This window comes from Hoplias malabaricus, chromosome 15 (assembly GCF_029633855.1).
Source record: "Hoplias malabaricus isolate fHopMal1 chromosome 15, fHopMal1.hap1, whole genome shotgun sequence".
NCBI classification, from domain to species: domain Eukaryota; kingdom Metazoa; phylum Chordata; class Actinopteri; order Characiformes; family Erythrinidae; genus Hoplias; species Hoplias malabaricus.
In genome coordinates this window covers 6,605,320-6,623,036 of record NC_089814.1, presented here as the reverse complement: position 1 = coordinate 6,623,036, position 17,717 = coordinate 6,605,320, and the positions used below count along the sequence as shown (strand labels likewise).

At 40.8% G+C, this 17,717-nt stretch overlaps 1 protein-coding gene across 2 annotated transcripts; it reads left to right on the top strand.

Moving 5' to 3' along the window:
- The first annotated feature begins 2,505 nt into the window (after window positions 1-2,505).
- On the top strand, window positions 2,506-17,495 carry dnajc21 (DnaJ heat shock protein family (Hsp40) member C21). Of its 2 annotated transcripts, XM_066645995.1 has the most exons (14): window positions 2,506-2,729; window positions 3,236-3,333; window positions 5,284-5,377; window positions 7,192-7,315; window positions 7,918-8,046; window positions 9,278-9,582; window positions 10,328-10,488; window positions 13,136-13,223; window positions 13,908-14,090; window positions 15,721-15,769; window positions 16,122-16,273; window positions 16,368-16,452; window positions 16,990-17,286; window positions 17,365-17,495. In XM_066645995.1, exons 1-13 carry the CDS (start codon window positions 2,704-2,706, stop codon window positions 17,137-17,139), a joined length of 1,644 nt encoding a protein of 547 aa, XP_066502092.1. In that variant the 5' UTR covers window positions 2,506-2,703; the 3' UTR covers window positions 17,140-17,286; window positions 17,365-17,495. The 2 variants fall into 2 exon arrangements, with proteins under 2 accessions (XP_066502092.1, XP_066502093.1); XM_066645996.1 differs by lacking the exon at window positions 17,365-17,495 and having other exon boundaries at window positions 2,506-2,766; window positions 16,990-17,144.
- The last annotated feature ends 222 nt before the right edge of the window (window positions 17,496-17,717 follow it).

The window sequence follows — 17,717 nt, the reverse complement described above, 5'->3', positions numbered from 1 at the left end:
AAGCAGAGTTTGCGGACACCGGGGAGGGCTCGTCTATCGCCCAGGTCGAGGTGGCCTAGTTGGTCAGAAAACTCCTTGGCTCCGGTGGTGGGTGAGGTCTGCCCCGAGTTCCTCAAGGCTCTGGATGTTGTGAGGCTGTCCTGGCTGACACGTCTTTGCAACATCGCGTGGACATCGGGGTCAGTGCCCCTGGACTGGCAGACTGGGGTGGTGGTTCCCCTTTTTAAGAAGAGAGACCGGAGGGTCTCCTCAGTAAGGTCTAAGCGGGGGCACTGGAGAAGAGAGTATGGCTGATAGTTGAACCTCAGATCCAGGAGGAACAATACGGTTTCTGCCCTGGTTGTGGAACACAGAACCAGCTTGTTACCCTCACTAGGATCCTAGAGGGTGCATAGGTGTTTGCTCAGCCAGTCTACATGTGCTTTGTGGATCTGGAGAAGGCATTCGACCGTGTTCCTCTGGATATTCTGTGGGGGTGCTCTGGGAGTAGGGGGTACTGGGCTCTTTGCTACTAATTATCCAATCCCTATATAAACAGAGTAGGAGTCTGGTTCATATGGTAAGTGCAACTGGTTTCCAGTCGGAGTTGGACTTTGCCAGGGCTGCCCATTGTCACTGGTTCTGTCCATAATTTTTATGGACAGAATTTCTCAGCAAAGCCAAGTGGTGGAAGGTGTACGGTTTGGTGGTCTCGGGATCCCATGTCTACTTTTTGCGGATGATGTGGTCTTGTTAGCTTTATCGAGCCAGGACCTCCAGCACTTGCTGGACCAGTTTGCAGCTGAGTGTGAAGCGGCGGGTATGAGAATCAGCACCTTCAAATCGAAAAAGGGTGGAGTGCTCTCTCCAGGTTGGAAGTGAGATCCTGCCTCAAGTGGAGGAGTTCAAGTATCTCTGGGTCTTGTTCACGGGTGAGGGAAAGATGGAGCGGGAGGTAGACAGGTGTATCAGTGTGGAGTTTGCCGTAATGCGGACCCTGTACCGGTCCGTTGTGGTGAAGAGAGAGCTGAGCCAAAAAAGCAAAGCTCCCGATTTGCCGTTCAATCTATGGCCCAACCCTCACCTATGGTCACAAGCTTTGGGTAGTGACCGAAAGAACGAGACCGCGGGTACAAGTGGCTGAGACGAGTTTCCTCTGCAGGGTGTCTGGACTCTCCCTTAAAGACAGGGTGAGGAGTTCAGACATCCGGGAGAGACTCAGAGTGGAGCCACTGCTCCTCGATGTTGAGAGGAGCCAGTTGAGGTGGTTCAGGCGTCTCCAACAGGAAGGAGGCCCCGGAGAAGACCCAGAACACGCTGGAGAGATTATATGTCTCGACTGACCTGGGAACACCTCTGTATCCCCTTGGAAGAGCTGAAAGACATGGCTAGGGAGACGCAGGTCTGGGTTTCTTTACTCTAACTGCTTCAGCCGCGACCCGGACCTGGATAAGCTTTGGACAGTGGATGGATGGATAGTGGTTACAATTAATTATTAGTGTGCTCAGCAGACATAAGTGTTTTTATTTTTCTAATACTGAACTTCACTTAGCCTTGAACTGGTTAAGCATTTACAGACAATGAAGAAAAAGAAAGAAAGAAAGAAAGAAAGAAAGAAAGAAAGAGAAAGAAAGAAAGAAAAAAGAAAGAAAAAGAAAGAAAGAAAGAAAGAAAGAGAAAGAAAGAAAGAAAGAAAGAGAAAGAAAGAAAGAAAGAAAGAAAGAAAGAAAGAAATTCATTTCTCTTAGGAATGTTGTGCTGAACAGAAGAAGATTATTGGTCTGAGATATTTAATAAGTTAGAAGTCTATGCAGAACTTTAACCCTCAAAGTATGGAGACAGGCGCACGCCCCTGTTGCTGAGGGTCATTACAGATTGGAACTGGTCATTAGTTACTGGTGTGTAATCCAGAGTTTCCTAGTCTTGTCCCTTGGGTAATGAAGAATTTCTTTCACATTTACTTTTACTCCTCTATAACATCGGATAAATTCATCAGCTCATTGCTAAACCATAATTTAAACTACACAGGATGAGTTAGAAAAGGAAAAGGCAGAATTATACAGAACAGAAGGATTTGTAGAGTAATTAATGGCATGGGAAATCCTACTGTAACCTGTTTCTTCAGACAGCGTGTGAAAGCTGGATGCTGCAGTGTCCCATACTCCTCCTGACCCTGCTTGAAATTTTGTTTATATGCTGATACAGGGCCAGTGTTTGTCTGTTTATTTATAAATAACGGTGTTGTTTATTTGTAGAATATTCAGTCTTCATTCTTCTTATGCAGTCTGCACAGAACATTAATAAAAGACTGATTTCACTGTCACCCCTCAGCTCAGCACAACTATTCCCCAGAGAGGAGACACTTGAAACTTATTCTTCAAAACATGGCACATGTTAAATAGAAATTAAAACATAATAATACACAAATCACTGGAATGTAATTCTTAAAATACAAAAAAAAAAATTAAAATAATAGTATGTGACACTAAAGGACCAATCAGATCGAAGCGTGGACATGACGTCACTCCCGGGCGACTCCACGTTGCTGTAGCGCGCTGTGCGGTTGTAACCGCTGCCGGAACCAACGGGAGATTAACGTCGTTATTGTTTTAACCGCGGCCCGAATCCCCCTCGTGCGGGGAGAAGAGGCGCTGCTCGCCCGGAATTCTTCACCAAACGGCTCTGTAACTTCTGCTGCGGCGGGAATCCGGCGGGGTTTGACCCATGCTAACAGGCAAACCGGTCTACATGTAAGCTACAGCACTGCTCTGGAGTTTAAACTACAAGGTTAGATTAACAATACAGGGAGAGTTACATGTATAGAGCTATTTTTATATTTCCAAGGATGATTTATATATTCAAGACATTTTTTTCTGAACAATGCCATTTTAACCATACAGAGCATGGCTTAATATTAATGATTATATAGTTTGTCTCTACAGGGATAGCTTTATCATACAGGGTTTCTGTTCTCTGTTGGGGTAACATCTCTACAGGGGTAGATTGATTATTCATCTGTATATCGGGTGGTTTGTTTGTATCCACAGATGTAACTTATGTACCTGAGCAGATTAATGGTACAGGAATATGGAGGGGTAATATATATGTACTTGGATAGTTTATCTGAACAGGAGTAGTATATCTGTGACAGAATCTTTTATCTACACTGGAGTAGTTTCATCATTCAGGGCCAGTTCCAGCTTATTATTATCAGCTATTCATCAGAAGCATTTTGTTTTTATTTTTTTCTGTTTAGAATGAAGTGCCATTACGAAGTGCTCGGAGTCCAGAGGGATGTCACAGATGATGATGTTAAAAAAGCTTACAGGAAACTGGCACTGAAATGGCATCCAGGTAGGTTGTACTGCACCGTTACGAAGCTCCAGGTCACTTACAGCAATTATGTTAGGATTTGGAAGAATATAACGTAATGAAATGAAACCTTGAAACGCATATTGAGATAAATCGTACGTTTATAGAAACCAGTTCATTCAGCATTTCTTCTGAAATGAAGGTGTTAATATAAGTCTCTACTCTTTTGGGAAAGCTCTTTACTGGATGCTGTAACTTTGCTCTGATAATTTGATTGTTTCCAACCACAAGTGCATAAGTGAGGAGAGTTAAAGCTTTTGGATCTGTCCATTCTCATTTAAACACTGGTGTCAGCTCTAATGGCACCGGGGGAAAAAAAACATTTCAACAATACATTGATTCATTATCTGTAAGCGCTTATCCCGTTCAGGGATGTGGTGGGTCCGGAGACAGAATCATTGGGTGCAAGGTGGGAACACACCCTTCAGGGGCGCCAGTCCTTCCCAGGGTGACACACATACATTCACTCACACCTACGGACACTTTTGAGTCACCAATCCACGTACCAATGTTTGTTTTTGGACCGTGGGAGGAAACCGGAGCACCCGGAGGAAACCCACACGGACACGGGGAGAACACACCACACTCCTCACAGACAGTCACCCAGAGGAAACCCACACGGACACGGGGAGAACACACCACACTCCTCACAGACAGTCACCCGGAGGAAACCCACGCAGACACAGAGAGAACACACCACACTCCTCACAGACAGTCACCCGGAGGAAACCCACACGGACACGGGGAGAACACACCACACTCCTCACAGTCACCCGGAGGAAACCCACACAGACACGGAGAGAATACTCCACACTCCTCAATGACAGTCACCCGGAGGAAACCCACGCAGACACAGAGAGAACACAGTCACAGTACACTCAAGAAAAGCATATAGCATATACAAACATCATCATGCTGTACAGGTCTGCATTAAAGGGAACATATTATACACCTTTTCCACAAATGAACACAGCCCTGGGGATTTGTTGAAAGATCTGTGAAATGCTTTAGTCAAAATACCACAAGGATCAAACACTACAGCACAATTCTCCCTCTGTCTAAACAGATGTATTTAGAACAACTTGTTTCAGCTCCTGTTCCTTCAAATGAGAATGAGCCACAGCTCAGATTAAGATCAAGAACACAGGACTTGAACCTGATATCAATAATTAGAAGGCTACAAACCTTTGGACATGGTGTTTTTACTAGGGAATTGAAGACTGAAATGGATGTGATGTTACCGAGGCTCGGTGTGAGTTAATTCCAGGTGACACTCTGAACTGAAAGTCCAGTCACCCATGGAAGGGAACTGAAACACGAGAAGCTTGCTTGCAGATTCTTAGATGACAAAAATGCCTTGTGTAATCCAAGCACAGATAGAAGCACCCATCTGGAAGTAACCAGTATGTTACAAAATGTTGATCAGTTTGTTAGAATGCTCACATTGCAGCCTTGTGTCATACAGTAATTTGAAGGTCAATATTGTGATAGTGTAATGTAATGTACCCTGCAGCTCTAAATGGAACTCAGGTAATGGAGTCCTGCTTTTCTGCACCATATCTTTTCTCTCACCTTTACCTCACAGTTGTTGGCTTTCCATATTGTATTACTCTGGATTATGTTGCTGAAGCCTGGGAATCTTCATAATGAATGGACCAGTAGAAATGCTCCAGCATTACTTGTAATAAAACATTGTTACATTGAAATCCATTGGAAATTAGGAACATTTTTTTTACCCTTCTCCTGTAAAGTTATTACATGTTTCTACTTGGAAGAGGGACGATATATGAAATGTCAGAAGACAATTGGAATCAATCACAATACAAGTCATTATACACCATATACAACAACAATAACTCAAATAGTCTAATTGCTGATTATTGCTGCATTTTAAGTAACTGATTCTAATGAATGTGAAATTTTTGATTCCAGATAAAAACTTGGAGAATGCGGAGGAAGCTGCAGAGCACTTCAAACTGATTCAGGCAGCATATGATGTAATTAGTGACCCACAGGAGAGAGCCTGGTAAGCAGTGTTTCAACACAAGCCTTACGCTAACATTTTTTTCCCCCAGTCTTACGTGTGTGTGTGTGTGTGTTTTTTTTAAATTAATAAATTGAGTATATCATACGACAGAGTTTTAGTTTTGTTGAGAAAAAAAAAAACCAAGATTCCGAGATTAAAGTCAGAATTCTGAGAAAAAAAATCTCGGAATAATTGAGTAAAAAAGGTCTGTATAATTTTGAGAATATAATCAGAATATTTAGAGACATACTGTTTGCGTTATTATTGATTATAATGTAAACAGACAGACTCCTGGTCTGTGCACCATGAGTGAGTTGTTAAAGAAGCAGTCAGTGAAGTGAACAGAATTATTTATTAAACACATTCACACGACATGGCGACCCCCTCAGTGCAGCCCCTGACTGCGATGCATAAGGCTTTAGTTTATTGTATGAGTCCATGACCCGTAACGCGATGGAGCCTCGTGGGCACCGGAGTTCCTCTCGCTCTGGATCCATCATTTTTGTGACCATTAATTGTATCATGTGAAACTACATGCTATGGGTTCGTGCACCGATTCGGGGTTTAAACACTAATCACACTGTGGTCCTGATGTGGAAGAGAACTGAGTGTTTATTCCTGAAATATATACCATAGCAGGACTTCAGCAACACACTGTGTCTGTTCCATTATACGTGCAGCGAATTAGTCAGAGAATATTCTCAGAATTCTGACTTTAATCTCTGAATTTTTTTTTTTCCTTTTCAATGCCGTGGCCCTAAAACGTAATATCACCATCCATTTTTCCCACTTCAGAAACTCTGTATTGAAGGGAAACCTCACATTTGTGTGTGTGTGTGTGTGTGTGTGTGTGTATGTGTGTGTGTGTGTGTATATATATATATATATATATATATATATATATATATATATATATATATATATATATATATATATATTATTTTTATGTGGAGAAAATAAACATTTTATTTTTGGATAGTATTTCCTTTGTATTTCTTTGCACTAAGTACAACCGTCCACACCTCTCTGCAATGAATGGATTAAAAAAAACCTTATTCCAACGTCTTAACATGAACATCCCATAAAACAATTCCTTGTTTTCATCAGGCCTTGTGTTTCCTGATCATTTCATGTTAGTCTTTAACTAAGTGATAAGTGTAACAGGTACAAACATTCAGAATTGACCAACAAGAAAAATCTCTGAATATTTGCTTATTTTGTAAACAACAGTAACTTCTCAGATTCTGATTATGTATAAAAAATAATAATGTAGCCTTAAAATCTACAAAACATCCAAAGTGCAGAAAATGTGAGTGCGTATAACCAGCAAATACCTAAGCTAGTTTACAAAAGCGTCACAGTATATAACAACACATAAAGAATAGTGGCTGTGCAGTCAGTGGAGTTTATCTGCTGGGTTTAGAGCTCATTGAACTATTTTAACAGCATTTGATTTTCCTCGTCCTCAGCTAGGTGCTTCTGCTTGAGGTGGCGAAACAGATCAATTGTTTCCCCCTTCTGTTGGAATAGGTTTCTTTTATTTCTTCCATAATACTGTGTTTTATTGGACATCTGATATTTTGCAACCAAACCACCTCCACACGACTGAAGTCATCCCCTTTTTTTTTTTGGAGCAATTTCCTCTGCCTAGGAGCCACTTTCCACCATACTTCACTGAGCCTAAATGACTTATGTAAAGAATATATGCCATATTATAGGTAACTGCATGACGTCATTATGTAAACAAGACAGATTAACATCCCTACTTAAGAAGTAGGTTCGCTTCAGTAAACATGAGTTTCCTCTTGCTTAAGGTATGATAACCACAGGGAGGCGCTGCTGAAGGGTGGAGTCAGTGGAGAATACCAGGATGACAGTATTGATGTCCTGCAGTACTTCACAGTCACTTGTTACTCGGGTTATGGGGATGACGAGAAGGTGAGTGAATGGATGAGGGAGAATACAGGGATTAGTGCCTTGGAGTCGTTTGGAATCAGTGCCTTCAGTCATTGATTTACCAGTTTGCTTTAATAAAATGATTCAGTAGCTTCTTCTTTGTCATCAGTCTTAAACCTAAATAAACATATAAGAGGGCTTATTCCAGGTCTAGTGACTGCACTTACAATTTAAACGTATATTGATAAGCATCCAGTTACATGGTAAACATGCAGTTCCAGCATTTGACACTAGATGTCAATAGAAGCCCATGCCTTTGGCCCTAAATTTCTACCCATGTCTTTGAGATGTGAAGTCATTTAGTGAGGTTTGTTGAGTGAAGAGAAACTCAGACTCGTTTCATTACAGCAGTGCTGATGGGAACTGGTGTTGTTAATGTGTAGGGTTAGTCTGACAGTCTTCTCATTGTCTGAGAGTTTTCTAATGCCATCTATACAGTTTTGGTGTTTTTCTCTCACTAGTTACATAAATTAAACTCATAGCAAATGACGGACACCAGACATGACATTCGCATTTGTTTGCGTTTGGCTGTACATATCACAGGCTCTTATTCTTGTTCTCCACTGTTCTTTGTTCCTCTGTAGGGCTTCTACACCGTGTACAGGAAACTGTTTGAATCCATTGCCAAGGAAGAACTGGAGCACAGTAAAGAGGAAAATGAAGAATGTGAAGACTTCCCCACGTTTGGCGACTCTCAGAGTGATTATGATACGGTAACAAATCTCACAAAATCAGTCTATAAAAGCTTATAGTAATGCATTCACCCTCATGACTAAAAATGATGAGAATGGCTTTATGGTTTTAAACATAAAAATATTTAACATAAAAAATAAGATTTAAACAAACAAATAATGTGTTCTAAATATTTATAAACATCTAAGTAAACATTGGCGGCACAGTGGCGCAGCAGGTTGTGTCGCAGTCGCACAGCTCCAGGGGCCTGGAGGTTGTGGGTTCGATTCCTGCTCCGGGTGACTGTCTGTGAGGAGTTGGTGTGTTCTCTCTTTGTCTGTGAGGAGTGTAGTGTGTTCTCCCTGTGTCTGTGTGGGTTTCCTCTGGGTGCTCCGGTTTTTTCCCCACAGTCCAAAAACACACGTTGGTAGGTGGATTGGCGACTCAAAAGTGTGTGTGTGTTACCCTGTGAAGGACTGGCGCCCCCTCCAGGGTGTATTCCCGCCTTGTGCCCAATGATTCCAGGTAGGCTCTTGACCCACCGTGACCCTAAACTGGATAAGCGCTTACAGATAATGAATGAATGAGTTAATTATTAATTAATAAACATTTTTAAGTCTGAACACAAATTTATATTAAAGTTGCTCAATCTCTAGGATATAACTGAAGCACAATTTAAGGTTGAACAATGATTTTATTAAGATGCAGATATGGCACAGTGTGTTTGTGTTTGATTATTGTCTGCCTTAATTTTTTTTTTTTGAATTTCGGTTTAGGTTCAGCCCAGAATATTCTTTTTGATCATCACTGAAAGCTTACTCTAGCTCCTGATGAATACAAATGATCTGTGAATGAGGCCTGGACTGAAGATGTTTGTCTGTTTTAGGGCATCTTTCCTATTTCTGAGAGAATGTGAAAATCCACTTTAGAACTATATTTAGCTGTCTTCATATTTTATATAACACACTGCACCTTCTTGAGTGTATTGACAAATAGTTCTTCAGTGATCTCTCCCTCTGACTCACACTTCTTCTGCCTGCCGTATCCACATTAATGAAAGTGACTTGGCAGAACACTGAACACTATTTTTATTTATCCGTTCTGTCTTCTGTTTACACTAAGGTTTTTTAAATTAAGTTAAAAATTAATCTTCAGCTGTATAGATTTTGCAGTGGACTGTGTTTTTAACTAATGGCAGATTTTTTAAAGTCATTGCAGAAAGTGTTTATTAATCCTGTTATGCTGTTCTTGACTGATCTCTTCTGCTTTTAGGTTGTCCACCTGTTCTATGGCTGTTGGCAAAGTTTCTGCACAAGGAAAAACTTTGCCTGGAAAGAAGAGTATGACACTCGGCAGGCCTCCAACCGCTGGGAGAAGAGAGCCATGGAGAAGGAGAACAAGAAGACCCGCGAAAAGGCCAGGAAAGAGCGCAGTGAACTGGTGCGCCAGCTAGTGGCCTTTGTGCGCAAACGCGACAAACGAGTTCAGGCGCACAAAATACTTGTGGAGGAGCAGAATGCTGAAAAAGCTAAGAAAGTGGAGGAGCTGAGGAGGAAACAAAAACTAGAGCAGGCCAAGTGAGTCTCTCCCTGTCTCATCCAACCTCTAACTTCTGCTCTCTCTTTGGTTGACTATGGTCATTATATATGAACCTCCTATACATTTTGATTTTCTCTTTGTTTTAGTGTAGAATTGATTACGTTAGAAAAATAATAATACACAATTTATAAACTGTCCATTTTTAAAAAAAATTTAAAATCTGTATTCTGCTGCTATGGCAATAGTTCCTCCATACAGGGGGTCCTCTACTTACGACGTAGATCCATTCCTACGTCGCGTCGTAAACCGATTTTCGGTGTAAGTCGGAACATACGTACATACTGTACGTAAATAACATACTGTAAGCACTTATCCTATCCTCACACCTATCCTCATCGGTCCCGAGCCACGTAACCGTGTATTCTTCCGCCGCACCGCACACACCAAACACGAAGTTCACGTTACGACGTTTACGACGCAAAACCATTGAAGTCGAAACAAGGCTTTATACAGTAAATGGGAGATGTGTCGTAACTCGGGACTGACGTAACGCGAGGACCTCCTGTAATTGTTTTAGTGGATTTTTAAAATCCGTTATGAATTTTAACACATTCTATTCAGACCGTGGTGAAACCTTTGTGTCAACAAACATTTACTTAAGAATTGTTATCAAATCAATCAAGATCAGATATTCACCTTTGCATGAACTGCCATTTGTCTGGACCTTGTTAAATAAGTTGGAGTATACCTCTATTTTACTTTGCTTTGGGTTCTGGTCCTCAGATTGGCAGAGGAATATAAGGAGCAGAGTTGGGTGGCCACGTCTGAACTGGAAAAAGCGCTGCAGCAGATGGAGGCTCAGTATGGACAGCAGTTTGGAGATGCTTCAGATGCGGAGGAAGATCTTGACGACACACAGGACAGAGTGGACACTGGTGAGGGAGGTGAGTGTGAAGACACATGTACAACCACACAGAAATAATGAATCCTCCTCGTCCTCCCCATGGTTATTACGCCCCATTCTTAAACGTGTTTAATTTTGTGGGAATCAGACAACAGCCATAGATTGGGATATTCCTGATTCTTGAAGTTCTGGAACATTCCCTGTTTCTTTTGTTTTTTGCGTCTATGACATGGTCCAGGAACTTGTATATGACTCTGTGGTAAGTCTCAGTGCTGATAAAACATCACACAACTATGCAGGAGTGAAATAATTTAATTTTAATATTCAGAAAGTAGTTTATTTTTAACCAAATTAATATATATAAACAATTAATAGTACATAGTACAAAATGTCCATTTCCAAAACAGCATGTAGTTGTGATGTTTTTATCATCACAAACGTGTTGTTTTGAGGTAATATTTGAGGGAGCAAAATTTCCAAGAAAAATTGGTTAAAAAAAAAAAAAAACAATCATGGAAAATCGTATGCTCTGGTTAACACTGTATACAGACAACTGTGTCAGCTATACAAACACGCACGCATGTACGTACACAGACACACACACACACACACTGAACAAACCGAAGAGGGACTTGTTTGCCAAAAGTTTCATAGTGTAAATATCATTCATCAGTCTAAACATTTAATGGTGATTTTAAGTCTACAAAGGCTTTGGGAACAAAGTCCCCATTCAAACCACTGCTCATTTCATACACAGGCTGCTTTAATTGTAGTTGTTAGAATACAACACCCCAAATCTCCAGTTCTCTAACATATTTTAGTTAACAAAAAGTGTTCATACAAAGTGAAGAGTTTTGACATCCCTGCTGAATTTAAACAGCACACGGTGATGTAACACTGTAAAACTCTGCAGAGGTGTATTCTTTGTGGAAGATCATTTCACTTATTTTCACTTCAACAAAATCAGCAGTGCACTTACTTAGAAGAATGTGTTGTGTTCTGTTCTGTTCTGATGTATTTTGATGGGCTGTAGTGCTTAGTGGGAAACCTTAACCCCCATCTCCAAACCAGTGTTTATATCAAAACAACAGGGTTAATAACAAAACCACAAATGTGAGTAAACGAACAACACACCCCTAAAAACATAGAACATATAAACGATACATGTAAATTTTTATTTTGTTTTTAACTCAACTTCCATTAGTGGCGTTAGCTGGATGTCTGGAGGCTGTTTTTGACTTACCTTAGTGCTGGGCATCATACCTCTTTGGAGTCCTGATAGTTTTGAATCCATTGTGGAGGGTTGTTAGTTGCTGGTGATTTGCACTGGGTGTGTTTAGAGTGAACCAGACTGGAGTTTGTTTGTTTATATGTTCAGAAATACTTGTGGGAAAATAGAATATATGTAGAGAGCCAAAACCATTTGAAACTATTAAGAGTACTTCATTGTTTCTAAACAGATTTCCTGGCAAATGGTGCAAGTTTTACCAATGAAAACACATTTAATTTGCACTGCACATTCATATGCAAGTCTTTGCCCTGTATTTTAGAGTAAAAGGTATTCTGTTAATGATGGTAAATACAAATGCATTATTGTTGTATCAGCCAGTTACTTCCATCCACCCAATATCTGTAAGTGCTTATCCAGTTCAGGGTCACGGTGGGTCCAGAGCCTACCTGGAATCATTGGGCGCAAGGCCACCCTGGAGGGGGCGCCAGTCCTTCACAGGGCAACACACACACACATTCACTCACACCTATGGACACTTTTGAGTCACCACCTACCAACGTGTATTTTTGGATTGTGGGAGGAAACCGGAGCACCCGGAGGAAACCCACGTGGACACAGAGAGAACACACCACACTCCTCACAGACAGTCACCCGGAGCGGGAATCGAACCCAAAACCTCCAGGCCCCTGGAGCTGTGTGACTGCGAGACTACCTGCTGCGCCACCGTGCTGCCCTGCCAGTTACTTTCCACATTGAAGTTTTGGCCTGAGTATTGTGAGAGTACCGAATTGTGAACTTAGCATTTAGAAGATTCGTTAAAGTGCACCTGTTGTGGAAATTACCCATAAAAACAAGAACTTCATTGAAGCAGCTTCGAGTGGGAAATGTATTGCCCCAGCTGAGATGGCACACAAACAGCAGGTAGGCATGGCTATGGGAGGTCAGCATGAGATATAAAAACATAAACACACATGCATGCTCTCACACACACCACTGACAGGGCCTGCAGTTAGCACACACAAACAAACACCCTCATGCACCACTGTGTGGTGTGTAAGGTGGAGATGCAGTTGTTTGGTTTGGAGCCCGGGGCTCTAACTGATGTGTTAATGCCTTGCTATTTCAAGTTCCCTAAAACATCTATATGGATATGAATAGGGGTCTGACATTAGAACATTTTATCACTGATATGTAGTAATTTCATTTCTTACAAACAGTGATATCTGAAAATATTATAGAAAATTAGATAAATTATGTTTTGCTAACTAGTGACACTGAGATCGTTTTGCACCTCTAATAGTTTTAGAAAAAATATGTTTTGATGCATTATTCATAAAATGTCATGGAGATTCTCTTTATACTTGGTGGTTTTTATTTATAATTCTTCAGCAGTTGTATTCATATAAAACGTGGTGCTGTATTAATGTTTTATGAATATGAATGGGTTTTGTTGCAGATGCTGTGAATGGAGCTGATGACGTAGAGGAGCTTTATGATGACCTTTACTGTCCTGCCTGTGACAAATACTGCAAATCTGACAAAGCGTGAGTGCACACACACAAAGAGTGAAAGAAAAAACACAATGTAACTAGGATATATTATGTTCTTCCCACAATAAAAATCATCAGGGCACAGAGACAATGGTTACTACCATATTGTAACCCATACTGTTTTCATTAACTTTCATATTTCATAAGACTTCACCCTTAGGCAGTGAACTAAACACCTTTCTGGTTTAAAATTTGCTTTATACATGTCACTATATGTCCAAAGGTCTGTAGACTCAATTGGTAAATAAAAATTGGTTTAGCACAGTAGCATTCTCCCAGTTAGTTTAAAGCAGGGGTGTCAAACCAGATCCACGGAGGGCTGGTGTGGGTGCAGGTTTTCTTTCCAACCAAGAAGCCGCCACACCTCATTCCACCTGTTTTTAATCAATGGATCTCATCAATAGATCTTGACTTTCAGTAGTGTGGGGCTTCTGCTTGGTTGAAAAGAACGCCTACACCCTCTGTGGATTGGGTTTGACACCCCTGGTTTAAAGCCTTCCCAGTAGAGGCTTTTACTGCAGACAATGCCCTTGGTTTCACAATAAATTTTGGATGAGTGTCCACAGTATTATGGCATTTTCATGCATTTCTAATAACACGTAGAAGAGTGATATTCCAAACTTTTGCACAGTAGCAAATTAAATTATATTTAATTAGCCCTTGTCCCCCTCACCACAGAATGAAGAACCACGAGAAGTCCAAGAAACACAGAGAGATGGTGGCGTTGCTCCGGCAACAGCTGGAGGAGGAAGACGAGTCTCTGAGTTTGACTACAGCTGAGAGAGGAGGAGAGGAAGAAGAGGAAGAAGCAGAGGAGGAGGAGGATGATGATGAAGAGGAGGAGGACATACCTAGACAGAAGTAGGTTATTCATGATGGCCTTATTTAGCTGAATCATTACGCAGTATGACTGCATTATATGCTGCTTTTTTATTTACTTATTTATTTATGGCAAATCCTGCATATTCCAAATTTCTTCTCAACCTTGGGGTACTGTTTTTCATGTATCTTAAGTGTATACATGGGGAATTTAGCCAGAAGCATCTTATTTGTTAACCTTCTCTTAGCTTTGGGTACACTTACTTGTAGCAGCCTTGGACACTCTCAAACAGAGGCAACTGAACCATCCAGCCCAGTTATAGGGGAGTTTCCCGCCTTTGGAGAGGGACATACCATTCTTGGAGCTGGGGCAGGGGGGGTATTATAGTGTTGTTTGAGTGTTTTGCTAAGTAATTAATCTGTTTAGTCTTAGTGTTTATTATGGGTTAGTTTGATATTATTTGGGGTGAAGTTTTCAGGATAATCTGTATATTAGAAAAGTGAGTTAATTGAGTTGTTTTAGTTGGATTAGCCTAGAGGAGGGGCTAGGCTTGATAAAGAGGAGGCCATGGAGCTAAAAGGGGGGGTCATTTTTCTCTAGGAGTTGGTAGGAGCCAGACACGCTGGCAGTGATACAGCTTGGTTCCCTTAGGCAACTTTTCTATCTATTGTGTTTATTTGCTAAAGTCTGTCGTGAGTGAACTTCCTGCTACTGCTGCCCACAGTCAATCTGTTACAATGTTTTTTATAGATTGAACGGTATTGAACCTAAATATGCTTTCTGTGTGAGTTTCTGTATATTTTCTCTAGACTGAATGGTAACCAACATCAAGATGGTTACTGTAGACTGAGAGCATTTTCACCCTTGTCCTAAGTACTGTCTGCACCCAGGACTGATTCTGGGCTTGTTTGTGGGAAGGGCTCATTATCTCTGGTTAAGGTGATCTTATTACAGTAACCTTGCTCCAGTCCTATGAAAGTGTGGTTTTATTAGGTGTGGGAAAGTGAAGTAATGAGTCAACGCTGTCACGTTAGAGAATGAACCAGTCTCACACCCCCACATGTGGCCCCAGGAGTGGATGGCTTCCAAGCCTGCAGTGGACCACTGGATTTCATAGTACCAGAGATCAGTGCTCTGGACCATGCCCGGCCCCAAAAACAGCTTTCACACTTGACCAAATGACCCGAACCCACAGAGCAAGCAGACCCGTGTCCAGAAAAAAGCTCTAAAACACCCCACTTACCTCTGACAATGTTCCTGACTAAGCATCCAATCTCAGACGATCAGCAGAACTGCAGTTAATTAGATTTCAGGTCAGACAGGACAATAAGTCAATTTAATACAGTGTATGAATACAATAAATGACCTGCAGAGTTAGCATCTGGGCTGGATTGATGTAAAGTGAGGCTATTAGGGCTATGATTACTTCACTCCTCTCAGTTAACGTTGGCAGTAGAAATTGACTAGTTAAAAAATGGCTGAACAGAGGGAACCCAATTGAAGCAGTTTGAGGCAGATTGGGATGTGTTTTTAAGGACTATAAAACTGATTTGCATTATATTCAAACTGTTTAATAATTTGAGATATTCAAGTGACACAATACTTTCAGTATGAATCAGAATTACTGAATGAATGAGTGTGTTTTAAGCCATTGATGTGTTATGACCGCAGGTTGTCGAAAAAACAGAAGAAGAAAAAGCGGCAACAGAAAAACACCAATGTAAGTACATTTTACAGGCTGTTTATTCTCAGCACCTGCAGTGTAAATGTCTCTTAATCTTGTGCCATTTTTATATTGATTTTGGAACATCACAGGATTAAAATAGATTGTGATATGCTTCTGCATAAATATATTTGCAACAGTAGTAATGCAAGAGCAACATAGACATCACAGATCATAAGTCTTTTGGCCACATTTGTGTATTAATATGAAGGAGGTATTTCTAACCCTATCAAAATAATCAGAGTAATTTGTGTTGATGTTGGATGATTTAATCTTATTAAATGATTGTCTGAGATTTACGTCTCCAATTGTAATCTACGCCACATTAACCCTCATACAAATTCTTTAGAATGTTCCAGAAGAGCCGAAGACTGAGATTCCAACACCAGATGCTACAGAGGACATTGATCCAACCGCCAAAACAGGCAGTCATGAGGAAACCCTGGTTTCTGAGGACCCCATAGAAGAAAAGAAAGATGACAAATCTGAAGCCAACAAAAGGTGTGACCATCAGTTGTGTTTGAGATTCCAGCCCATTATTCCCGACCACTGTTCAGGTGTAACATTTTCATTGTTCTCTATTTTGTTTGTTAAGCTCTGGAAAGACAAAAGGCAAAAAAGGTGGAAAAGACTCTAAAAAGAACAGTCAACCTCAGGGAGGAGGGGAAATAAACCAAGAGGTAAGTATGACTACAGGACTCGATGCTGCATATCATTGGTGAACATGTGACTGTTGAGTGGCGTTATGAGGCTTTAAGTGTAAAGCCCTGCCCTTTAACAGAAAGTGCCAAGCAGCTTGCTGATACACTGAGTGGAGGAGGGTTGATGATTTTGTGGCAACAGTGGGGGAAGCCCACTATTTGGAGATTGGAGCAAGAACAAATCCGAAAAATCACATTTGGTGTGCATTATTGAGCTAAACGCTGCACACTGTTCAGTACGTATTTGCCAGATTTAATCTGAGATTGAAGCTCAAATTACATCAGTTAAAATCAGTTTAGTTTTGAGTAATTTGGGCTCTCCCCATTCAAAGAGATAGGACCCTGGAAATAACTGCCCAGGAGCAATCCTCCTAATCCTGGTTTTATGATGGCGGCTGTATAGACATTTCAGTTTTATTAATATGAGTTGATTCTATGTGTGTGGTGCTCCTTTTACCTCATGTAACTTTACATCTTTCATTACTAACAGACTGTTTTCGATTTGTTTCTGTGCAGAAGGAGCTGAACCTTTGCTGTGTGACTTGTCAGTATGAATTCAGCTCCAGAAACAAACTATTTGACCACCTGAAAACCACTGGCCACGCCACTGCCCTTCAGTCCAGCACAGCTGCAAAGAGCCAGAAAGGGAAGAGGAAGAACAGATGACCACAGCTGTGACCTGCAGAATGACTACAACTATTATTAAAAACTGGGAGCATTGGGGTTTATACAGGAATCCTTGGTCAACCAGTGATGTGAATATGCATCTGTATAAGGACAGTTTTACCATTCTCTGTGTGAGCATGTATAGAGGTATGCAGTTCTTCCATATACACACTAGACATTGGGAAACCCAGAGCATGTTCATGAATCCAATTAATTATTTTTCAGGAATCAAGAAACATATCCAGAAACAAAAACGGACAAAACATCTACTCCACTAAGTACACCATGGCCTCTCTGTGAGAGCTCTCTGTTGTGAATGTGGAGTGGAATATTTAATTAATCTTCATCCTGCAGGAGAAGCAGAGAATAAATATATTGCCTTCATTGCTACTGTTCGTGATTGAGTGGTCTGTCAATTGTCATTTAGTCAAACGTCCCTAAAAACTAACGATGGATCACTTTTAAAACACGATTCAATGTGTAATATGTTATTTCTGTTATATTTTGACATCAGTTTCCACGTGTTTGACAAGGCCTTACACCTGATTTCACTCACTACATAAAGATTAGATAGTATT

Coding starts and splice junctions, on each gene's coding strand:
- dnajc21 (XM_066645995.1), top strand. CDS start 2,704: ATGCTAACAGGCAAACCGGTCTACAT. Junction 13,224..13,907: donor TACTGCAAATCTGACAAAGC/GTGAGTGCACAC, acceptor CCCTCACCACAG/AATGAAGAACCACGAGAAGT. Junction 16,453..16,989: donor GAGGGGAAATAAACCAAGAG/GTAAGTATGACT, acceptor GTTTCTGTGCAG/AAGGAGCTGAACCTTTGCTG.